At 48.1% G+C, this 24,870-nt stretch overlaps 2 protein-coding genes across 2 annotated transcripts in view; one reads left to right on the forward strand and one right to left on the reverse strand.

Moving 5' to 3' along the window:
• The window catches only part of Mdh2 (malate dehydrogenase 2), a 14,288-nt gene extending 8,850 nt beyond the window's left edge, over positions 1–5,438 (forward strand). Inside the window, exons 4-9 of the mRNA XM_008832261.3 lie at positions 315–424; positions 1,209–1,334; positions 3,036–3,113; positions 4,117–4,216; positions 4,539–4,690; positions 5,118–5,438. Coding sequence (XP_008830483.1) covers positions 315–424; positions 1,209–1,334; positions 3,036–3,113; positions 4,117–4,216; positions 4,539–4,690; positions 5,118–5,249 — 698 coding nt within the window. The 3' untranslated portion in view covers positions 5,250–5,438. The remainder of the gene's footprint in view (positions 1–314; positions 425–1,208; positions 1,335–3,035; positions 3,114–4,116; positions 4,217–4,538; positions 4,691–5,117) is intronic.
• Styxl1 (serine/threonine/tyrosine interacting like 1) overlaps positions 1–24,870 on the reverse strand; it is a 246,517-nt gene that overhangs the window by 53,482 nt on the left and 168,165 nt on the right. The window lies entirely within an intron of this gene.

The following is a 24,870-nucleotide window of genomic DNA, read 5'->3' on the forward strand; positions in this document are numbered from 1 at the left end:
TTTAAAAGTTTCCCCTGTCACATGGGTCAAAGATTTTTTTTTTTTTTTTTTTTTTAATTCATCATGTGAGGCCAGAGAGATGTCTCAGTGGTTAAGAGCACTGGCTACTCCTGCAGAAGACTTGGGTTCAGTTCCCAGCACCCACATGGTACTAACAGCCATCTGTAACTCCAGTTCCAGGGAATCTCATGCCCTCTTCTGGCCTCTACAGGAATTGCAGGACATGGGTGCACTTAGATACAGGAAAGCAAAACACTCCTACACATAGAATAAAAATTAAAATTTTTTTGTGATTGTTTTCACGGATCATCCAGGCATGACACGGGATGACCTTTTCAACACCAATGCCTCCATTGTTGCCACCCTGACTGACGCCTGTGCCCAGCATTGCCCAGAAGCCATGATCTGCATCATTTCCAACCCAGTAAGTGGTGGGCAGGGCATCACTGCATGTGTCATGAGATGTTCGTACTGGGGAGCTGAAAGGTCCCTCCTCAAGTGCCTTCTGCTCCCACAGCGGTCTGAACCTGGTTCTTCAGTTGATTGTGCCTTCAAGCAGGTCACCTCCCCCTCTCTGTATCTTTCCCCACTTGGAACGGACGTTTCCCTTTTCTCCCTCTTCTCCTCTTCCTCCTATCCCGATATTCTTCCTCTCTTATTTTTGTGGGGTTTGGGGGGGTTGTTTGGGTTTTTTTAGATAGATCTCACTGTGTAGCCCCAGCTGCCCTGGAACTTACTTGGTAGACCAGGCTAGCCTCAAATTCACAGAGATCTGCCTGCCTCTGCCCTCCCCCACTTTTCCCTCCCTAGTGCATGCCCTGCTCAAATTGCCCATCTTGCAAGGCTCCTTTCTGCCATGATTGTGGCAGCCTGTGAATGCCTGTTTTTGGTTAAATGCAGGGCATAAACCTTGTCCTCTTACTCTATTTTGTTGTATTTCTGTGTCCTGGGTGATAGGCACTCAACTCCATTTTACAGTTTCTAGGGAGGGTGGGTGACTTGCCCAGGGTCACTGATTCAAAAGGACACAACTGGGATTTGACTGTAGTTCACATGCTTCAGCAAGTTCCAGCCCAGCAGCAGGTACCCTGAAGGGCCACCAAAGAACAGTACAGAGTGTTTGTTTATATGGCATGGCCATCCTGCCATGCAGGTAGCTTGCCTGGAAACAGAGTTATGGGCTGACACCTGTCTTGCACTTTGCCCAGGTTAACTCGACCATCCCAATCACAGCTGAAGTTTTCAAGAAGCGTGGCGTGTACAACCCCAACAAGATCTTTGGCGTGACAACCCTGGACATCGTCAGAGCAAACAGATTCGTGGCAGAACTGAAGGTGAGGGTCTCTTAGTCACCTGTTTGAGCTGCTCTTTGGTGGGCTCAGAAGGTGATAGGTCAATTGGACCTGGGAATTCCAATCTTTCTGTAAGAGTTTTGTGTTTTCTGTAGGAGTCAGGCAGCAGACTCTACATGTAGGCTCAGGCTCTAGCTGGTCACAGTCTGGCTTAGTGCACTCTGCCTTGACTTTTTCCGATCCAGCAGGGTTCAGACTTTATCCAGGCTTTTTTGGTGGCCACACTTAGATAGTGCCCCTATCTATCCTGGTCCCATTGTCCTGGGAAACAAGGCTGCCAAGATTTATCTGCTAGTCCTTGACACAGAGATATGGTCAGGAAACATGAAGAACCTAGGAAGGTTCCAGAAATCCTAAGATGCTAAGTGTCATCTGGGCCCTTGAGTTCTGCCTCCCTTGCTTGGGTTACCCATGGTAGGTAGGTAGGTTGGATCAGATCAGATAAAATAAGAGCAGGAGCTGTTGTGGGGCACAGTGTGCACGCCTGTAATCCCAGTGCAGAGCTGGAAACAGGATTGCAAGTATAAGGCCAGCCAGGCCTCCATAGTAAGGCTGGGTGTGGAAATTAGAGACAAGAATTGGCACCTGTGTAGTATCTGCTCACTCTGAGTTCTTTGGCTCTTTGCTGCATTTTGGCTGGCCACCCTGAGGCTGGCCCTCATTTACCTAGGTGAGGCTCATCCTGGTGAGACTTTCAGGTGGTCAACAGCAGCCAGGGCAGTTGGGGAAGGCAATGAGACTCTGGGAAGTACTCATCTCCCGTCTATCACTCCCAGCAGCCCTGGGAAAACATTGCTGTCCTCTGCCACCAAGTGTCTTTGTGTCTATTTTTGCAGTGCTGGGGATGGAGCCCTTGAGCATGCTCAGCAAGCACTACACCACTGAGCCATAGCCAAGCCCCTTTTATTTGTTTTTAGAAATAGCTGGGTTAGGGTGCAGAGATGGCTCAGTGGTTAAGAGCACTGACTGCTCTTACAGAGCACCTGGGTTCAGTTTCCAGCATTCACGTGGTTGCTAACAACGATCTCTAACTCCAGCTTCATTAGATCCAATGCTCTCTTCTGCAGGCACCTGCTCACATGTGCACAGACACACACACACCATCTCCTAAAATAAATCTTTCTTTTAAAAGAATCAGAAATAGCTGGTCACAGATTCTTGGGGGGTGTCAGACCGTCAGTCAGCAAGTGCCAGCCTCACTAGCAAGCCCAGCTTCCTTGAACCCTAAGGTTTTGCTCCTGTCCAGCTCCGATGTGTTCTTTGCAACTCCACGGGCCTCTTGTAATATGGATTTCTCTGAAACGAAGGGAAAAGAACTTGACTTCTCTCCTTGACAAAGTGGGGACACTTGTTTGTACTTGTCAGTGGAGAATGACAGCCCTGGGAAAGAATCATTGCTGTCCTCTGCCACCAAGTGTCAAGTGTCCACAGTGGTGTGGCAAGGCTGGCCTTGTAAGGAGGAGCCTGTGATGGCTCCACACAAGGCATCCTGTCCTGTGCCATCTCTCAGTGGCCTTTTGGATGGTGGGGCCCAAACACTTAAGCACAGCCATGGTCAGACACTGGTCCCTTCTGATTTGTTTCTGAGCACTGCAGGTTTCCAGTCTGGGTGCTTTGGGTGGCTGTGGCTTGTATTCTACTCTGAGAACTTGTAATAATCAAGCTTCCTGCTTTGGCAAACAGGGTTTGGATCCAGCTCGAGTCAGTGTGCCTGTCATTGGTGGCCATGCTGGGAAGACAATCATCCCCCTGATCTCCCAGGTATGAGAGAGATCATGATCACAGGAAGTTCTAAGATCATGGGCACATTCCCGGGGCACTTTGAAGCCCTCAGAATAGGCTGGACAAGCTGGAACCAGCTGCTGTGTTTTGAAGGGATTCCTGCCATGGCGGGGACCCAGCTGTCTAGGGCTTTCCTGACTTTGGCCTCTGAGACTGAATGGAGTGAAAGTGGCCAGCTTCAGCACACTAGGAGAAACATCACTGAAATCCCATTAGATCAAGGCAGGCAGAGATGAGTAGAAGACCTGGAGTGATGGTGCTCACTTGAGAAGTGGAGGCAGGAGGACCAGGAGTTCAAGGTCATCCTTGGCTATATTTCAAGATTGAGGCCAGCCTGCGCTACATGAGGCCCTGCCTCATTTAGTTGAGTAGAAACAAGGTTAGCAATATTGGAAATGATATCTGTCAAATCAGTATTGCAGCCCCTGTCTGTAATGTGCGAAGGACCCATGGTGTCTGGTATTTCTGCATAGAACCATGTTTTAAAGTGTGTAACTGTATAAGGGAACCATGAGGAAGCATGACCCCCATCCCCAACTGACTAAGCATGCCCAGGGCTGGAGAGATGGCTCAGTGCTTAAGAGCACCTTTAATCTCATCATTTGGGAGGTAGAGATGGGCATCAGAAGTTCAAGGTCATTTTCAGCTTCATAGTGAATTTGAGACCAGCCTGAGCTTCATGAGATCTTGTCTCAAAGGGCCAAATAATAAAAGTGAATAGAGGGTTCGCCTAGCTGCCCAACAAAGTGAACTTGCCTCTGCCTTTGTAAAGAAAAGGCCTTTGTATTCTCTGGTTCTGAGTGGTGCAGTACTAGCCTGCTCCACGTGAGGCCCTGAGTCTCCAGCAGTAGAAAGAGAAGAGGCTGTGGTTTCCAGTACAGTGATGGGAAGGAGCCCCCTGTGAGGAGGGTTAGGACTTGGCAGGGCTTTAGGGGCCTTTGCACTGGAAAGTTGCTCACCAAGTCCCTGGCTTGGCCTACAGTGTACCCCCAAGGTGGACTTTCCCCAAGACCAGCTAGCTACACTCACTGGGCGGATCCAGGAGGCTGGCACAGAGGTTGTAAAGGCCAAGGCTGGAGCAGGTGAGGTCTTGGACATCCCCAGGGGTGGAGGGCACTGGCACCAAGCCCTTGCAAGATTGGTATGACAAAGAAAGACTACTTGTCCTGGGACAGAGAATGGGTGGTTCCCCATGGTGTCTGCCTTTGTGGAAGAGGTTTTAGAAAGCAATTCAGGTTGCTGTGGGGGTAGGTGATTTTTGAGATGGGGAAAGAGAAAAGCTGAGGTGCCTACCCAGATCCTTCACTGTGAACTGAGAGGTCTGTGGATGCTTTTTCAATGCACAGTTCCTTACCCCATTCTAGACTGTGGTACCAGCAGTGCTGATCTACCTTGTTCCCCTAGGTTCTGCTACCCTGTCCATGGCATATGCGGGAGCCCGCTTTGTGTTCTCCCTGGTGGATGCCATGAATGGAAAGGAAGGAGTGGTTGAATGTTCCTTTGTTCAGTCCAAAGAGACAGAGTGTACCTACTTCTCCACGCCTTTGCTGCTAGGGGTGAGTAGCCCTCAGGAGAGAGATTGCTTCGTGGTTCAGAGTCCCTTTGTGCTTGCCTCTGGAAGAGGCACTTTGGAATACAGAGCTGGGACATCTCACACTGGGTAGTGCAAGGATTGTTTGGGGAATGTGACCACTGGTGCTGAATGGCAGCCAGATCTGGATCAGCTTTGAGAGAAGAGACTTCCTGGGCTGGGATGCAATTAAGCAGGAGCGTGCCTGCCTAGACTCCCCCAGTGAGGGGCTGGGGGTGTGGTTCAGTGGTAGAGCACCTACCTAGAATCCCCCAGTGAGGGACTAGGGCATGGCTCAGTGGTAGAGTACACTTGCCTCCTTAGCTTCTTGAGTGCTGGGGTTGCAGGCGTGTATCCCCACCCCAGACTAGATGCTTGGTATCACATGTCACCACCTCTTTTCTCCCCTCCAGAAAAAGGGCCTGGAGAAGAACCTGGGCATTGGCAAACTCTCACCTTTCGAGGAGAAGATGGTTGCTGCAGCCATCCCTGAGCTGAAAGCCTCCATTAAGAAAGGTGAGGACTTTGTCAAGAACATGAAATGAAGGTTCAGCCTCTAGCAACATCGTCACCCTAACTTATTCAGACATCAGTATCACTGTAAAGCCATTTCAGAGACCTTTGTACTTTTAATTTGCTTCAGTGGATGGGTATTGAATCAAGGTCCTCGTCCCTTCCAAACTGTGGTTGGTCTATTGATAATAACAATAAAAGCAAACTTTTGATTTTCTTTTTTAAGGTCTCTGACTGTTTTCTTCCCCCATCAGTTGGGTTTAGAGTATCTGTCACCATGCTTCATTGTGAGTCACAACTAGAAACTATTGACCTGTTAAGCAGAGGCACCTGTAGCTTTAAGAGAATTCAAGCCAAGTATGGGTAGTTCACACCTGCAATTCCAGCTACTTGAGGGAGGATTGATTCAAGGCCTGCCTAAGCTTTAGGGTGAGTGCAAAGTCAGCCTAGGCAACTTAGAGAAACCCTGTCTCAAAAATGAAAAGCTGGAGGTATGTCTCAGCAGTAGAACACCTGCCTAGAATCCCTCAGTGTACCTCAGCAGTAGAACACCTGCCTAGAATCCCTCAGTGTACCTCAGCGGTAGAACACCTGCCTAGAATCCCTCAGTGTACCTCAGCGGTAGAACACCTGCCTAGAATCCCTCAGTGTACCTCAGCGGTAGAACACCTGCCTAGAATCCCTCAGTGTACCTCAGCGGTAGAACACCTGCCTAGAATCCCTCAGTGTACCTCAGCGGTAGAACACCTGCCTAGAATCCCACAGGGAGGAGTTTGGGGTGTGGCTCAGTGGTAGAACACCTGCCTAGAATCCCACAGGGAGGAGTTTGGGGTGTGGCTCAGTGGTAGAACACCTGCCTAGAATCCCACAGGGAGGAGTTTGGGGTGTGGCTCAGTGGTAGAACACCCAGTGAGGGGCTGGATGTGTGGTTCAGTGGTAGAGCACTTACCTAGAATCCTCCAGTGAGGGGCTTGGGGAGTGGCTAGGATAGAATGCATCCTAGCATATTTGAAGCCTTAGGTTCTTTCCTAATTAGCTTTAACTGTTAATTTCACACAGCCTAGAGTCACCTGAGACGAGAGTCTCCAATTGAGGGATTTCCTAGATCAGATTGCCTATGGAGGATTGTCTTGATTGATAATTGATGTAGGTGGGCAGCAGCCCTCTGGGCAGCACTGTTCCCTAGACAGGTGGTCCTGAAGAAAGCTAGCTGAGTACAAGCCTGTGGGGCAGCTAGCAAGCTTATCCACCATGGATCCTGCTGTGTTTCTTTCACTGTGAAATATGTTCCTTGGTCCGAAGTAATGCTTTCTGGAATAGCAAGCAGGCCTGCCTTCAGGCTCTTGCCTGACCTCTCTGATGAACTGTGCCTGGAATTGTAAGCCGCATAAATCCTTTCTTCCCTTAAGTTGCTGTTGGTTATGTGTTACAACAGAAAGAAAGCTAGAACAAGTTCAATTCCTAGTTGGACCAAAAGTATAAAGAAGTCCAAGAGACTGAAGCAGGAGGATTGCCATGAGTTCCCAGTCAGCCTGACCTCCATAGTAAGAAAGACCTATCCAGAAAAGAAAAATGTGATTAAATATCACCACCCTTCCCAACTGAAACACTATACTAGCTCTATTTGGGCCCTGTGTGCCTTTTTTTTTTTTTTTTTTTTTTTGGTCTTTTTGAGAGGGTCTCCCTGCAGCCCCAGTTGGCCTGGAACTCACTATGTAGACCAGGCTGGCCTTGAACTCACAGAGATCCACCTGCCTCTGCCTCCCAAGTGTTGGGACTACAGGCGTGTGCCACCACGCCCGGCTCCCCGTGTGCCTTTTAACAGGATCTTGCATCCACTTTGACAGGTGGGACCTATGAGGCAGGTCACATGATATCTTGGTTGTAGGGTGATCATTGTTCACAGTGTACCAGGGCTGCCACATAGGGCTCTCCCTGGCCCTCAGATCAGCTCTGGCAATCTAAGGGAGAAGGCCTTAAAGTATTTCTTTATTCTGTCAGTATTAGTACCTCATTGTGGGGGTGGTCTATCCTATGGAGATACCTGAACCTCCTTGGTTGATTGGTTTTGGGTTAGTTTTGTGGGAAGGTGGGGGAGTACATGTTCCCCCATGGTCATGTATGCACCTTTGTGTTTGTGGAAACCAAGTATGTGTGTTTGTCTGCATGTATGCCGTGAGTACAATGCCTACAGAGGCCAGAAGAGGGCACCAGATCCCCTGGAACTGGACTTAAATGTGGGTGCTAGGAACTGAACCCCAGTGCTCTTAACCACCAAGCCACCTCTCCAGCCCCCAACTTCGTGTTTCAAGACAGGGTCTCTCACTGCCGTGGAGCTGGCCAGTGAACCCCAGGGATCTACTTGTCTCTGCCTTCCCAGTGCTGGGATTGCCAATGCTGTCACCACGCTTGGATTTCTTTTTTTTCTTTTTTTTTTTTTTTTTCCCACCTAGAAACGATTTTTTTAAATTGATTTAACTAACGAATTGGTAGAAATACTGAGTTGTGGCCAAGGCACAGGGAGTGCCTCTCCTGGATGCCTGGAGCAAAGTGTATGAGGAAGATGCAGGGGACTAAGATGTGGATGAGGCATCTGATTAGCAGCTAAACTGGAGTTTATTTTCCATCGTTTTTTCTCTTCTGCTTCGAGTTTCCAATGTGCATCATTACCTCACTGCAGTCTTCCTTTCACTGTCTGTAGATTTAAAGCTCCACAGTGCACTCCCCAACCTGTCTTCCTCCCCATGGAGCTGTTACAATCACATGCTTTCCTTCCATGTGTCTTACAAAGCCAGCATTTTTATTTTTATTTTGTGTCTGAGTGTTTTCCCTGCATGAATGTAAGTGCACCATGTGTGTGCCATGCCTGCAGAGGCCAGAAGAGGGTGTTGGATCCCCTGTAACTGGAGTTATAGACAGTTGTTAGCACATGAGTACTGGGAACTCAACCCATGTCTTCTGCAAAAGCAGTCAGTGCTCTTAACCACTGAGCCATCTCTCCAGCCCAGTCACCTGGATTTTTTTTTTTAACATAGGACTTTTTGTTTTTGTTTTTGTTTTTTTGGTCTTTTTGAGACAGGGTCTCCCTATAGCCCCAGCTGGCCTGGAACTCACTATGTAGACCAGGCTGGCCTTGAACTCATAGAGATCCGCCTGCCCCTGCCTCTCGAGTGCTGGGACTAAAGGCATGCACCACCATGCCCAGCTAGTTTTGTTTTTAAGATAGGTTCTGAGGAGTGAGGCATGGTGGCATAGTCCTTTTAGTTTTAGCATTCGGGAGACAAAGGCAGGTGGATCTCTGTGAGATTGAGGCCAACCTGGTCTACATAGTACCAGTCAGGCTACAGGGAGACCCTGCCTCAAAAAGACCCCCCCCAAAAAAGAAGATAGGTTTTGGGGATCAAACTCAGGTCCTCAGGCTTGCATGGCCAGCCAGCACTTTGCTGACAGCTGTGTCCCCAGTTCTGGTTAGTTTTGAAAGTCTCACTATGTAGTCCAGGTGGACGTCAGAATCCTCCTGCCTGGGCCTCTTGAGTGCTGGGATCTCAGGCACGTAGCACCTTGCCCATACCTGCTTCTGTTTGTCAGGGCTTGACAAGTCTGGCCTGAAAAGAAGCAAGAAAAATGCAGATAAGGGCCAGGTCGGGACTCTAGAGAAGAATTAACCTCCAGGTGTCATGGCAGAATAAGAGTCTTACTGATCTACCCCTACCAGGCCAGTCCAAACAGCCTTGGACTGGTTCTGCAGGCTGGGTAGCATCTCCACAAAGGGAGCAACCTGGATGGATTTAAGGTGGGTGTGTTCGAGCTTTTGATGTTGAGACACAACCTTTCCATCTACAAAGTTCATGCTCAAGAACCTTCACAGTCTGGGATGGAAAGATGGCTCGGTGATTAAGAGCACTTACTGCACTTCTAGCAACTCAAGTTCAGTTCGCAGCACCCATGTCAGGTAGCTCATAACCGCCTGTAACTTCAATTCCAGGGGTTCCGACACCCTTTTTGGGGTCCTGTGTGCACACACATACACATAAATAAAAATAAATCTTAAGGACTGGAGAGATGGCTCAGTGATTAAGAGCACTGGCTGCTCTTGCAGAAGACCTGGGTTCGGTTCCCAGCACCCACATGGTGACTAACAACCATCCATGATCTGATGCCCTTTCTGGGATCCACTGGCAGTTTTAGGGTTTTGTGTTGACCCACATTCATAGCTGGGGCCCACGACAAGAGGAACAGGCTGGTCTGGTGAGACCTGAATGTTCAGCTGAAGAACTTGGCTCTCATCCTGGGGATAGAAAGAATAAGATGTCAAAAAGGCTGAGAAGGTCAATGACAGGATCTCAGGCTGATGTTTCTCAAACTTCAGCAAGGAAAGTCCCTAGACTGCATTCTAAGACTGCCAGCTCCAGGTGACTTTTCTGCTCCACATTGGGACTAGGAACACTCAGCAGCAGGAAGGCTGAGGGCCAGCAGTGGGGTGGCAGTGAGCAGCATGGGAGGGAAGGACAGCATCTCCCAACCCCATTTCTACTCCCTTAGATGTCCATCAGCTGTGCTGGGGAGATGGCTCAGTGGGTGAAGTATCTGCCACACAAGCATGAAGGTGATGCAACCAACTAACTCCAGCTGCAAGGGATCCAGTGCCCTCTCCTGGCCTCTGTGGGCACTGTACTCACAAGTACACATACCCCCACACAGACATAGACACACATAATTTAAAAATAAAAAGCTGGGCATGGAGGTGCGTGCATGCCTTTAGTCCCAGGATTCAGGAGGCAGAGGCAAGTAGATCTCTGTTTTAAGACCAGCCTGGTCTACATAGCAAGTTCCAGGCCAGCTGGGGCTATGGGGAGACCCTGTCTCAAAAAGACCAAAAGGGGCTGGAGAGATGACTCAATGCTTAAGAGCACTGGCTGCTCTTACAGAGAACCCAGGTTTGGTTCCCAGCACTCACAGGGTGGCTAACAACTAACCAGTTCCAGGGGATCCACCAACCTCTTCTGACCCCCATGAGCATTGGTTACATTTACATACATGCAAGGAACACTCACATACATAAAAATGTTTTTTAAAAAGCACCCCCTCCAAAAAAAAAAAAACAAAACTCTAGAGAGCTATAGAGGAAGGCATACACACACACACACACACACACACACACACACACACACACACACAGGGCTGAAGGCTAATCCTTATCCTCACATGGATGGAGCTGGTAAAAGAAAGGAGCCAGGGGCTCCTCCCAACCCCATGGGACCCCTGAGGAACAAATCCTCTAACGACCTCAAGAGTAAAAACAAATCAGTTTATCTGGTCCAATTGTATGTCCTTAAACACCCAAAAGGGAAGTATAACCAAAGATTAAAGGGGCCAACATAATATCATAAGAGCATACATATACATAACTAAAAGTTACTCGACAAACAACAAAGCCAGACAGGCGATACCTTCAGTCGAGTTGTTGGCTAGGATAGATTAAGGCTCTTCCAGACAGTAACCCAACATACTACTGGAAAAATGAACAGCAGACCCCAATTCTATCCAAAGGAATACTGACAATGGATTGCCGTAGATGAGGAACAGCTGACCCTCCTGGAACAGGGACCTCTGGCTGACTAGATTTACCAGAAGGGCAGACAGGGGGAATGGATGAGGGTGCTGACAACACAGTGGACAGTGACAGGGATGGCAGAGTATGGAGCCTCTAGTGGGAGAGGAAGGCTGTCTATCTGACGAGTTTGTATTCATGCTCAGATGCCGAGGAGCTCAGAAGGTGGGCGACTGTGACCAGTGATAGTCATGTATATAGAGATTAGAAATGCATGTGAAAACGTCTCAATGTCAATTGCTTTGGAATGAATTCTTCTGTATGAAAAAAAAAATAAAAAAAATAATGATTAAAAAACAAAAAAAAACAAAAAAAAAAACCAGTTTTTAAAGAAGGAGGAATTCTGACAAAGCATGGGTTTATGATGCCATTTGTGTTGTTTCTCTGAAGCATTTCAATAAGCATGTCGTTAGTACAATTTTTAAATACTTGTCCTCTAAACATATCTCACACTTCACAGGAGTCAATCATCTTAGCAAAACTTTAGGAAATGTTTATACCTCCCTGCATGGGAGTCAGACTTTCCACATCACAGAGCAAGCTCAGAGGACAGACAGAACTTGAACCAGACACTCAGACCTGGAGCCCTGCGCTCTGTATGGTGGCATGGCCATCATCCTTTCTTCCTGTATGTAACATTTAAATGTTTGCATCAGAAATTATTTATGCATTTTTTTCAAAATAAATCCATACTTGACCTTAAAAAGGACAGCAATTTCTACCATGGTTTATTGCCTTTCGGCAAATTAAAGCCATGCTCCTGAATGCTAATGATCTGGGTAGTGAACTGTAGTTCTTTCTCGATGGATGGGCAAAGGCACATGTGACATCCAAGTCACAGCATCACTGAAGTCACAGCTTCCAGAGCAATGGAAGGGCCTCTCAACAAGAACTCACTCATAACACTTTGAAAGACACTGAATTAAAAGGAGTGAGGTTTCCTTTGCCACTAAGGATTCCTAATCTGTAGTGCAGAGGCCACCTGCTCTCAACAGCTACCTTTCCAAAGAGAAACTTAGGCTCTTCTACAAACCTGTGGTTGCAACCAGCGTTTGGGTGCCCCAGGGAACTGGATGCCCACTGCCCAGCATACTCCACCTCCATCAATCTGTGGCTGGCTTTATGATCTTTCCATGTGAGTCATCTCCAACAGTGCCTGAACTCCATGGTGACTCTAGAAGGTTCTTCTGGAGTAATTCCTGCTGATTTTTCTAAACCAGGCTCAGAGCTTCAAGGACCTCTGGCCACAGGACCTGCCAGAAACTCTTTATACCTGATTCCTCTCTCTGACACTTGAAGTCATTGGCCTCTGGGAGACACAGCCAGGGGAGACAGGGGGCATCTTCTGCTGACAGAAACTGGGAGCAAAGGGGAGGAACTCAGAGGATGCCTGCCACCCTTCCCCACTGTTGATGGACCCCTAAAAGGAGATTCACAAAGTGAACAGACATGGGGGTGGAGTCCCCTGAGGGCTGGAAGAAGTTGGAACAATATGTTTGGTTTTGTTTTTAAATATTTCATTTATTCTCTAGAGAGCTATAGAGGAAGGCATCCAATGTCTTGGTCTCTGGCCTACACACACACACACACACACACACACAGGGCTGAAGGCTAATCACCTTACACCTGTTTTGAATTTCCAATTAGCCCCCTCTCAGGCCATCTCTCTGACCAACTCCTGTCCTCTCCAGCCAGGATTGCAAATAGAGTGTTAATGACCAAATAAAGCAGCTCAGAGGCAGTGGGGGACTGGTGAAGGCAATTATATTTCAAAAGAGTGCCAGGGGGGAAAAAAAGCTGACACTGAGTCCTAAAAGTCACAGCCTCACTGGGGGATTATAAGGAAACTGGGAGTGTGGAGTCCTTTGTGTGTGATGAAGGAGACAGCTTAGCTTGGACTGCTGAACCTAGACCAACTTCCCACCTTGAGCCAAATATCTCCTGCAGTTCTTTCCGAGGCCAGAAGAGGGAGCTAGAGGCCATGGCTGCTGACAGGCAGGGCTAGGTCACCTAGCAGAATGAGATTAGCATTCTAGGGCCAAATCCGGTGATGTCTGGTTTGGGCTCATCCAGACGGCAGGGAGGGGACAGCAGCCTGCAGACAGCGGGAGCCAAGGATACAAGCATACAGGGAGGGCTGTGGAAACACACTCTCAGGTTGGAAAGCAAAGCTGGAAGTCCGCACAGCAGGTTTGAGGAAGAAACAAGGCTATTTAATCTTGCGTTCCTCCTGTCTTCGATGCCCTGGACAAGGATATGCCTCACATCCAAAGGGGAGAGGAGGTTAACATGCATACCCAGGGTAGGAGGAAGCTGCTGGGTGGACAGTAGGGAGAGCACGTCCAAACCAGGTCTGCAGCCTCTGTGGACATCTGGGGTAGATTTTATGTACTGAGCCCTGGTCTGGCTTTTGGCCTCCTGGGATGGATCCTGTCAGAGTCTGGGCCTGGGACCTGCATTTCCTGGCTCAAGATAGATTGCCTTAATTGTACCCACTTTAAGAGGCTGCTGTTGGGGTCTGGAGAGATGACTTAGTGGCAAACAGCACTTGCTGCTCTTGCAGAGGACTAGAGTTTGTTTCCCAGCACCGATGTTAGGAACTTAAAATTGCCTATAACACCAATAGACTTGACACCCTCTTCTGGCCTCTTTGGGCACTACACCCACATACACATTAAAAATAAAATCAATCTGTTGAGGCTGGAGGGATGGCTCAGTAGATGTGAATTTTGTTTCCACCTAGCACCATTGCCAAATGGCTTACAACCACTTGAAACTCAAGTTCTAGGGAATCTAATTCCCTCTTCTGCCCTCTGGAGGCTCTTGCACAGGCACACACACACACACACACACACACACACACACACATGCACATAAAAGCAATAAATAATTTATTTTGGTTTTTTGAGACAGGGACTCCCTGTAGCCCAGCTCACCTAGAACTCACTGTGTAGATCAGGCTGGCCTCAGTTTCATAGAGATTTGCCTCCCCCAGCCTCCAGCATGCTGAAATAATTTTTTATTCTATTTTTATTTTATGTGTACAAACGTTTTGCCTGCATGTATACATGTGCACCACATACATACAATGCCTTGAAGGCCAGAAGAGAACATTGGATCCCCTGGAAATGGAGTTTCAGACAGTTGTTAGCTACCATGTAGGTGCTGGGAACTGAACCCGAGTCCTCTGTAAGAGCAGCCAGTGCTCTTAACCACTGAGCCATCTCTCCAGCCTCTGAAATTTTTAAAAGAGGTTATTGTTTCCTCCAGCTGCCTATGTCTTGGCCCCAGGGATTCTTCTGTTTTGGACAAACACCTGACTGTATCCAAAGCCAGTTGACCAGAATACATTCCTTCCTTCCACCCCCACCCCTCATTCTGTTCTACTGAATCTAATGGAGTCACCTGGGGTAGGCACACCAGAGCCAGTTTATACCAGGACAGCTGACCTATGCATGAGATGCAGACCTACTAGTCATCTGCTGTTGCCCAATCTGAGGCCCCTATACACAGATCCCCCCCCCAATGCCCCTTTTACAGAAGCATGATCAATGCCCAAGTGTTTCTGATGGTTCTCAAGATTTTTTTTTTTTTGAGACAGGGTCTCCCTGTAGCCCCAGTTGGCTTGGAACTTACTATGTAAACCAGGCTGGCCTTGAACTCATAGCCAAGTGCTAGGATTAAAGGCGTGTGCCACCATCCCTGGCTTTTTAAGGTTGTGTTTTATTTACAATTTTGTGTCTATGTGTCTGTGGGTGGTATGCCCACATGAGTGCAGGTGTCCACAGGGACCAGAAGAGGGTGTCAGGTTCTCTGGAGCTAGAGTTACAGACTGTTGTGAGCCACCTGATATGGGGGCTAGGAAACAAACTCGGGTCCTCTGTAAGAGCAGTAAGCTCCCCTAACTGCTATAAGCTATCTCCCTAGCTCCCCCAGCCTTTGTTATACTGTTATTTTATGTGTATGAGTGTATTGTTTGCATGTATGTAAGTGCACCCATGTCATACAATGTCCTCGGAGGTCAGAAGAGGGTGTCGAATCCCCTGGAACTGGAGTTACAGATGCTTATTAGCCACCATCTGGGTGCTGGGAACTGACCTGGCAAATTTGAACTGTTTTAAGATACTAAGTGAGTAATCATCTGTTTCCACTGTCACATGAAGCCAGGATGCCTTTCCCATGTGTTTTGTGAATGGGCTTTAAAAGAATGATTTTTTTAATTATCTTTTTTATTTGTTTTTATGTGTATGTCTTGCTTGCATGTATGTAAAGTGCATCACATGCACACAGTGCCCACAGAGGTCAGAAAAGGGCATTGGATCCTCTGGAACTAGAGTTACAGACAATTATTAGTCACCATGTGGATGCTGGGAAGATAATCTGGGTCCTCTGCAAGAGCAGTCAGTGCTCTTAACTGCTGAGCTGTTGCTCTGGCTCCATCACAGCTGTCTCCACTTTCCAGGCAAAGGAACCCAAGCACAGAGAGACTGCAGTGAGTCCAGGTTCACACAGTGGGTAGAGGAAATTGAGATTTGAACCAGGACAGTCTGGCTATGGAACTTTCTCCCTTCACCAAGAAGCCCCATGGTTTGGGGGAGTTCAAGGTTGAGTACCAGGCATCTCAGGAATTCCCCAGTTGTTCCCTCCACCCCTTGGTAGCCCCTGGCACTTAATGGGTCCTCAACACAAATCCCATGGATTTCTGGCATTGCTGGTTCAACCAAACCCTTATGTCTTTGGGGGAAGGGAGTATGGTGAAGTGAAGAGTCCACTGTGGCCTCTGCTGGGATTGGTGACCTTTGATAGGGATGGGATGTGGGGCTGGCTCCAGATCTGGGCCTGGATGGAGAGGAATGGCCAATGAGCCCCAAGAAGGTCACAGTTCTGCCTAGCAGCTCTTGAGGACTTATGTCGCAACCCTGCCCCATGTGTGTATCTGTGTGTATATATCTCTGTATGTCTCTGTGTCTGTCTTCTGTGCATGTATGTGCTGTGTGTGTACGGGTGTCTGTTTGTGTATGTGTGCCTGCCTGTCTATCTGTGTGTGTCTGTGTATGTGTCTGTGTTTCTGTCTGTCAATGTTAAGAGGGCTGATATCAAATCACAATCTTCTGCCCATTTTAGAGCCGTTTCACACTCTTCCCTGCCGCAGTCCCCAACCCTAGCAGAGTCAGTTCTGTCCTAAAGTCATTCCAAGTCCTTCTCTCACTCTTGGACAGACCTCCTCCAGACTTCCCTGTCAGCTGACCTCAGCCCCATCACACTGTGCAGCCCCCTCCTCCCTAAGCCGCCAGCCCGAAGCCCAGCTGCAAACCCACCTGCCGCCTAAAAATAGCATTTCTCCGTTGGCTCTCTCCCTCCCTGGCTCCTGCTGGCTTTAATATTCTCCCAGCCTGGCTGGGAGCTGAGCTGTGCACTAGGCAGACCCAGGCTGGTAATTAGGTTAACTCTACTCCAGCTCCAGTCAGAGGGAGACCTCCTGGCTGGGGCTAGACAGGGAAGATTGGCAATGCTCTTTTCTTAGACTTGTAGGAGATTCTTTATGTGTGGTGGGTAATATGGATGTGTTTGTGTCTGTGTATGGCATGTGTGGTATGAAGTATGTGTGTGACACGTGTGTGTATGTGTTGTGTACAAGGGTGTTGGTTCAGATTTCTAGTACTATAACAAAATACCTGAGGTCATTAACTTATAAAAAGAAAAGGTAGGCTGAGGTGGATTATAGCTCTTGGTAGTTCTTTCCTGGGTTCCATGCCCAGCACAACATGAAACCAAGCATGGTGGCACACACCTATCATCCCTGTACTGGGGAGGTGGAGGCAGGAGGATCAGGGTCCCTCCACACCATGACTGCTTCCCATTTAGAACTAACTCTAGAAGTGGCTCTGTGCAAAATCCTTGTCCAGAACCTTCTGCCTGCTTTCTCTAGTGTCTGAGGAAAGTCGCTCACCACATGAAGGAAACTTGAAGGCTGTCACAATCAAAATGGATGGAGGCTGAGGGGATGGTTCCATTGGTAAATTGCTTGCTATACCACCATTAGGATCTGAGTTCAGATCCCTGGAACCTACATACAAAGCCAGGGATGGTGGTACTCACCTAATCTCAGCATTAGGGAAGTGGAGACAGGAGGATCCCTGGGTTCCATGGCCAGCCAGTCTAGCCGAATGGTAAGCTCCAAATCCAGTGAGAGACCCTGTCCCAAATCCAGGGGATTTAATGCCCTCTTCTGGCCTCTGTGGGTATTGCACTTACAGGTGCACATACCTATACACACACCTACACATAATTGAAATATAATTAAATAACAATTTATGGAGAGAGGGAAAGAGAGAGAGAGAGAGAGAGAGAGAGAGACTCACTAAATAGCCCAGGTTGGCTTCAAACCCATGACAATCTTCCTAGAAGCCTGTTATCCCAGTGAGTGTCCACATACCAGCATTGCTATGGAGCTTTGAGAAAATCTTTTACCCTTTCTGAGCCTCAGCTCTGCACTGGTAACATGGAAACACATAGCTGCAAGGATGAATAGATAAAGTGTGCAGCATACAGTAGGAGTTTAATAAAAGGAGACTGGGGCCAGTGAGATGGCTCAGCAGGTAACAGTGATTGCCATCAAGCCTGACAACCTGATTTCAATCACTGGGACCCACAGGATGAAGGAGAAAGTCTACTGCTACAAGTTGTCCTCTGGCCTCCACGTTAATATACTAATGAGCTAAATAACTAACCCCTCATTTGGAGACCAGGCCTACTGTAAGAATGGGGGCTGGGCAGATGTACAGGTGTGTCCATTGCATGTACGACTGTGTGTGGTTTTATTTATTTATTTTATATGTAAAAGTGTTTATGCCTGCATGTATGCAAGTAATACCCATGGAGGCCAGAAGAGGGTGTTGGATAGTTGTTAGCCTCCATTTAGGTACTTGGAACTGAACCTGGGTTCTCTGCAAGAGCAACCAGTGCTTTTTACCACTGAGCCATCTCTCCAGTCCTGAATGTATTTTGCATGTATGGAGCTGCAAGGATGTGGTGTGTAGCTGAGGCTTGAACCTAGGGCACAGGGAGATAATATTTGTGGGCGTGATACAGAGAAGAGGTAGTGAATGTGGGTAGAGTGTATCCTGGGGGGTCTAGGGCCTTGGAGGAGATGTGTGTGACACTTGTATATGTGATATGTAGATAAAGACAGGTGTTTAATGCATGTGAGTCTGCCATGTATGTACAAGTTGGGTGTGGGTGTGTGTGGTGGATTCAGGTGACTGGAATCTGTTCTGCTGCCTGACAGATACTGGCAATGAAATTAGGTCACATACTTCCAAGGCAGCCTTAGCTTCTATCCCTGCCCCCTCCCCTGCCTGTCCAATCTCTGAGAGAACATGTGGACCCAGGTGTGCAGTCCAGGCCTCCAAAGAGAGGTCCCTAAGCCAGGTACCTGTCCACTGGATTTTCACATGCCAGGTGCCTGATGTGGGGCAGATTGAATCCAGATGTTTGTGTTTGTGTGTGTGCGTGTGTGCGTGTGTGTGTGTGTGTGTGTGTGTGTGTGATGGCTTATAAGGACTTGTCTAGGAAGGAGGAGAGGTAACTTCAGGCCACAGCAATGAATGAAGCAGTGGCCACCCATACCCCTACACTTTGCCCCACACTCTCCCACTTAGTTCCATCCTGCTCTTTTTTAAAGATTTTTTATTTATTTATTTATTTTTGGTCTTTTTGAGACAGGGTCTCCCTGTAGCCCCAGCTGTCCTGGAACTCACTATGTAGACCAGGCTGGCCTTGAACTCACAAAGATCCGCCTACCTCTGCCTCCCAAGTGCTGGGATTAAAGGTGTGTGCCACTATACCCGGCCTTATTATTTTTATTTTATGTGTACAAGTGTATTGCCTGCATGTATGTGAGTGCACTCGTGTCGTGCAATGCTGTGGACATCAGAAGAGGGCTTCAAATTCCCCTGGAACTGGAGTTAAGGATGGTTTGTAGCCGCCCTGTGGGTGCTGGGAATTGAATCTGGGTCCTCTGCAAGAGCAGTCAGTGCTCTGAACCACTAAGCCATCTCTCCAGCCCCAAGATTTTTAAATTTTTATATGTGTCTGCATGTGTGTGTGTGTGTGTGTGTGTGTGTGTGTGTGTGTTTGTGCGCACGTGCAGTGCAGCAGAGACCAGAAGACTGTAAAATCCCCTAGAACTAAAGTTGCAGGTATAGTGATGCACTCGATATGGGTGCTGGGATCTGAACTCTGGTCCTCAGAACAGTACATGCTCTTAATCTCTGAGCCATCTCTCCAGCCCCCATTTTTAATTTTTATTTATGTGTCTGTGTGTGTATGCCATGTGCATGTGGGTTTCTGCAGAGGCCAGAAAAGGGTATCGGATTCCCTGGAGCTGAAGCTGTAGATGGTTGTGACCCACCTGACAGGAGTGCTGGGAACCAAACTCGGGTCCTCTGCAAGACCAGAAAATATGGTCTTAATGGCTGAGCCACCTCTCCAGCCCTATCCTGTTCTTTTCCATTTTGCCTTTTTATTTTATTCTGTTTGTGTGCATGCACATGAATGTGGAGCCAGTGGTCAATGTCAGTGTCTCCTTTGATCACATTCCACCTTATTTTAGAGAAGGTCTGTCACTGGACTTTGGAGCTTACTGGTTGGATAGACTGGCTGGCCAGCAATCCCTCAGGATCCCCTGGTCTTCAGCTCCCCAGCACTGATATTATGGGCATCCACTGCCCAGCCTAGCTTTGTTCATGGATGCAGGGGATCTGAACTCAGGTCCTCAGGCCTGTGGAGCATGCACTGTACCAACAGAACCATCTTCTCAGCCCCTATCGTATTTTACCATGTTTTATTATTTATTTACTTTTGTATATGTGTGAAGGTGGTGTGTCAATGCACCCACATAGAAATCAGAAGACAACTTGCAGAATTATTTTCTCTTTTTCCATCATATGGGTCCCTGGGTTCAAACTCAGGTTGCCAGGCTTGGTGGCAAGCACCTTTACCTACTGAACAATCTCACTGGCCCATCGTTGGAACATTTTTGAGAATTTTCAGTGAACAAAACATATATAAGAAACTGAAGAACTCACCTGTATGTACAAAGCTCAGTGGATTTTCAGAATTCGAAATGCCGCTCACTCTGCACCCAGATCAAGAGAGCCAACATTGGAGCCAGGTGGAACAGGTCTGTCATCTCAGCTACCAGAGAGGCTGAGGTGGGAGAATCACAAGTTCAAGACCAGCCTGGGCAACTTAGTGAGACCCTGTCTCACAAAAGTACTAAAATGTTGCTCAGGTAGAGCACCTGCCTAGAATCCCCTAGTGAGGGGGTGGAGGTGTGGCTCAGTGGTAGATCACCTGCCTAGAATCCCCCAGTGAGGGGCTGGGGGTGTGGCTCAATGGTAAAGCACCTGCCTAGAATCCCCCAGTGAGGGGCTGGGGTGTGGCTCAATGGTAGAGCACCTGCCTAGAATCCCCCAGTGAGGGGCTGGGGTGTGGCTCAATGGTAGAACACCTGCCTAGAATCCCCCAGTGAGGGGCTGAGGGTGTGGCTCAGTGGTAGAGCACCTGCCTAGAATCCCCCAGTGAGGGGCTGGTGGGTATGATTCAGTGGAAGACCACCTGTGTTGCATCTGCAAGATCTTGGGTTCTATCCCTAGCACCACAAAAATTGATTAATTAAGAGAAAGAAACGGTCTGCTTTTTTTTGAGACAGGCTCTCATGTAACCCAGGCTGGCCTTAAACTCACCATGTAGTTAAGGGTGAACTTCTGATCCTCTTCCTGCTTCCTGCTGGGTTCTGGAATCACAGATATATGCCACCAGGCTTCAAGAGCTGCCTGCTTCTGTGCTGGTTTGTGTTGCTTAGTGTTTGTCAACTTAAACTTTAGTGACTTGGGAAGAAGAATCTCAGTTGAGGAATTTCCTCCATTGGGTTGCCTTTTGCCCGTGTCTGTAGGGCATTTTGTTGATTGCTAATTGATGTAGGAGGGCCCATCCCACTACGGGCAGTGCCATCCTTAGGCAGGTGGGCCTGGGCAGTGTAGGAAAGGTAGCTCAACCAGCCAAGAGGAGCAAGCCAGTAAGCGGTGTTCCTCCATGGTCTCTGCTTCAGTTTCTGCCCTGCCTTCCTCTGTGATGGATTGTAAAGTGTAAGATGAAGCAAGCCATTTGCTCTCTAAGTTGCATTTGATCATGGTGTTTATCACAGCAACAGAAAGCAAGTTAGAATAGTGCTTTAATTCACCATGATGTGAGGAGCCTCTACACATTCCTGTAGCCATGAACTTCTCCGTAACAGACTGAAACCATGAGTGAAAACAAACCCTTCCTCCCTTAAGTTGCTTCTGTCAGGTATATTGACACAGCAAGGAGTAAAATAACTACTGGTTATTATTTGCCATAATAACATTATTTAGAGAAGCAGGTGAGGACTAGAGAGATGGTTCAGTGGTTAAGACCACTGGCTGCTCTTGCAGAGGACTCAGGTTCAGTTCCCAACACTCACAGGGCAGCTAACAAACGTCTGTAACTCCAGTTCCAGGGGGTCCAATGCCCTCTTCTGGACTCTCAGTGGCACTGCACTCATGTAAAACACATACATGCAGAAAAAGCACTCGCGGGGAAAATACAAATAATTTTTTTTACAAAAAGAAGTGGGTAAGAGGGGAAAGAGTATTAGGCAGGAAGAAAATGTTACAGAGAGGGAAGTCTTGGAAGATGCATATGTCAAGTGCCACATCAGAGAGATGTAGAATGAGAGTGTGTCGATGGAGAGCTGAGGGGAGACTGTAGGCCTGGAGCCAAGCTAGGCCACAAAGACAGCAGGGTTGTGAAGAGGGGACAGTTTGTGGAAGTGGAGGTCTGAAGGTAGAAGGAAGAGCTGGAGGACCCAGAGACTCACAGGCCTGTGATGAAGAGGTTGGATAATGATGTGGCACTGAGGCCTGGGTGAAACTGCAAGAATGGACCAGTGAGGGTGACAGAAGTAGTGAGATACGGTTAGGGCTGGGGATGTTGGTCAGTGGGTAGAGTGCTTACCTAGCACCCAGGGAGCCCTGGGTTCCATCCACAGCCCTGCATGAACTAGGTGTGGTGGTGCACACACATGTGTAATTCCAACAGATGGGAGGTGGAGGCAGGAGGATCAGGAGTTCAAGGCCAGCCTGGGCTACATGAGCCCTGTGTCCTTTTTTCTTTTTCAGATGAATTTATTTATTTGTTTATTATTTATTTATTTATTTATTTATTTTTATTTGAGACATAATGTCCATGGGGCTCCAGCTGGCCTGGAACTCACTATATAGACCAGGCTGTCCTTGATCTCAGAGATCCATCTGCCTCTGCCTACTGAGTGCTGGGATTAAAGGCATGTGCCACCACGCCCAGCTATTTAATTTTTATTTATGTGTATGAGTGTTTTGCCTGCATGTAAGTACACCATGTGTATACAATGCCTGAAGGAGCCAGAAGAGGGAATCCTACTTACGTTTTGAGACAGGGTTTCACTTTGTAACCCTCACTTCCCTGGAACTCACTATGTAGATCAGGTGGCCTCAAACACAGAGATCCACCTGCCTCTGCCTCCTGAGTGCTGGGATTAAAGGTGTACACACTGGCTTTTTCTTATTTTTAAACTTCCTCTTTTTTTTTTTTTTTTTTTTGAGAAAGGGTCTCCCTGTAGCCACAGCTGGCCTGCCTCTGCCTCCCCCCAATACCTGAGACTAAAGGTGCACACTAGCACACACGACTCTAAAATAATTTATTTTTAAAAATTTTATGTGTATGGGTGTTTTTCCTGCACAACTGTATGTACACTATATGCATGTAATGCCTGCAGAGACAAAAGAGGGAGTTGGATCCCCTGGAACTGGAGTTATGGAGAGTTGTGAGCTGCCATATGGGTGCTGAGAAATGAACCAGGATCCTCTGCAAGAGCAGCCAGTTTTCTTAACTTCTGAGCCATCTCTCCAGCCCCTTATTTTTAAAGTGTGTGTGTGTGTGTGTGTGTGCGCACACGCGCGCACGTGCGTGCAGGTGAGTGTAGGTGCCCATGGAGATCAGAAGAAGGTGTCAAATTCCCTGGGGCTGGAGTTACCGGTGGTTGTGAGCTGCCCGATGTACATGCTAGAAATTGAACCTGGGTCCTGTGGTAGAGAAGCAAGTGGTCTTAACCACTGAGCCAACTCTCCAGCCCCTAGGTTCTACAGCCTTCTAAAACAGCACCATCACTGGGGAACAAGCTTTCAAAGCATGAGGCCATGGGGAGGGGGGATTTCAGATTCAAACCACAACTCAGGAAAAGAGAGTGCAAGGCAGGGTTGGAGAGATGACTCAGTGGTTAAGCACTGGCTGCTCTTACAGAGGGCCCCAGTTTGATTCCCAGCACCTAATGGTAGCTAACAACCATCTGAAATTCCAGTTCCAGGGGATCTAATGCCCACTTGTGGCCTCCTCTGGCCTTCCATGACATGTTAAAAGGTACATTTATAAACATGCATGCAGAACAGTTATACACATTAAAATAAATTAAAATAAACAAAAACCAAAGACTGGAAGGTAGGGCTGTTCAGGGGCTAAGTTGCTGTGGTAAGCTTTCAGACAGCCAGCTTCATCTAAGGATTGAGCTTCTCACTGAGACAGGGGATTGCCATGTCCCTTCACCTCTCCTGCCCTTCCTCCAGCCCTCCAGCCCTCTGCACATGCACAGCCATGGCTCCTCAAATAAGGAGAGGTTGCAGGTCCTCTGGGGACCCTCTCCCAGTCATTGATCTGCCTGCCACCCCCTTGCTCCGTCTTAGAAAGTCCAGCCACACACAGAGAGGCAGCCTTTCCCCAGAAGCAGGGAGGTAAGCTGGCCAGTTCTTGGCCAGCCCAAAGCCCCAACAGATGAAATATTAAAGCAGCTGGAAGGCAGAAAGAGCAGCTGAGGACTCACCCTTGGGACTCTGGGGTGGCAGAGCTGGCAGCAGCAGCTGTAGCCCACCCCCGTACCCACCACTAGTCTTTGTTCTTCAAGGACCCCCCCCAACACACACAAACTCACACACACTTACTTCAAAGCTACAGGCAGGGAAATCTGGGGAAAGGAAGAGGGGAAGGGAAGAGGGCACACACAGGCCCCAGTAAGACAGACACAGATGGAAACGTACACTCATAGGCCTGCATGCCTGATTCACAATAAATACATATGGATCCATATATGACCTTCAATGTCCTGAAAAAAATGTTTCTCTGTGTGTTAACGTGAGTGCAGGTATATGTGGGGGGGGCACACATGCATGTGTTTGCATGTATATGGAGGTCAAAGGACAACCTAGGTGTTGTTGCTTAGGTGCTGTCCACCATTAGCCTAGAGTTTGCCAAGCAGGCTAGGCTGGCCAGCCAATGAGCATCAGTGAGCTGCCTACACCTGCCTCCTCAGCACTGGGATTGCAAGTGGGCTGTGTGTGTGTGTGTGTGTGTGTGTGTCTGTGTGTCTGTGTGTCTGTGTGTCTGTGCATGCAATCACATGTGTGCACATTTGAAAAACAGAGGAGGCTATCAGGTGTCCTATTCTATCACACTGCCTTATTCCTTTGAATATAGATCTCTCACTGAGCCTGGAGCTTGCAAGTCCCAACATTCCTGTCTCCACTTCCCACAGTGCTGGGGTACAGGTGCACATGTAGCTGCACTCTACTTGTTACATGGGCGTTGGGACTGAACTCAGGTCTTCATGCTTGCCACAGCAAGTGCTTTTATCCACTGAACCCTGTCCCCACTTCTTTTTAATGTGGGTTGTGGGGATCCAACTCAAATTGTTGTGTTTTCTTTTTTTAATGTCTTTTTGAGACAGGGTCTCCCTGTAGCCCCAGCTGGCCTGGAACTTACTATGTAGACCAGGCTGGGCTTGAACTCAGAGATCCGCCTGCCTCTGCCTCCCGAGTGCTGGGATTAAAGGCCTGCTCCATCACGCCTGGCACAAATGTTTTTTTTTAAATTCTGCATAACTCTGCCCTCTGCAATGGCTCTGGGAATGTCACTTGCAGAATTGAAGCAGA

This window comes from Nannospalax galili, unplaced genomic scaffold, assembly GCF_000622305.1.
Source record: "Nannospalax galili isolate Female #2095 unplaced genomic scaffold, S.galili_v1.0 scaffold675, whole genome shotgun sequence".
Lineage (NCBI taxonomy): Eukaryota > Metazoa > Chordata > Mammalia > Rodentia > Spalacidae > Nannospalax > Nannospalax galili.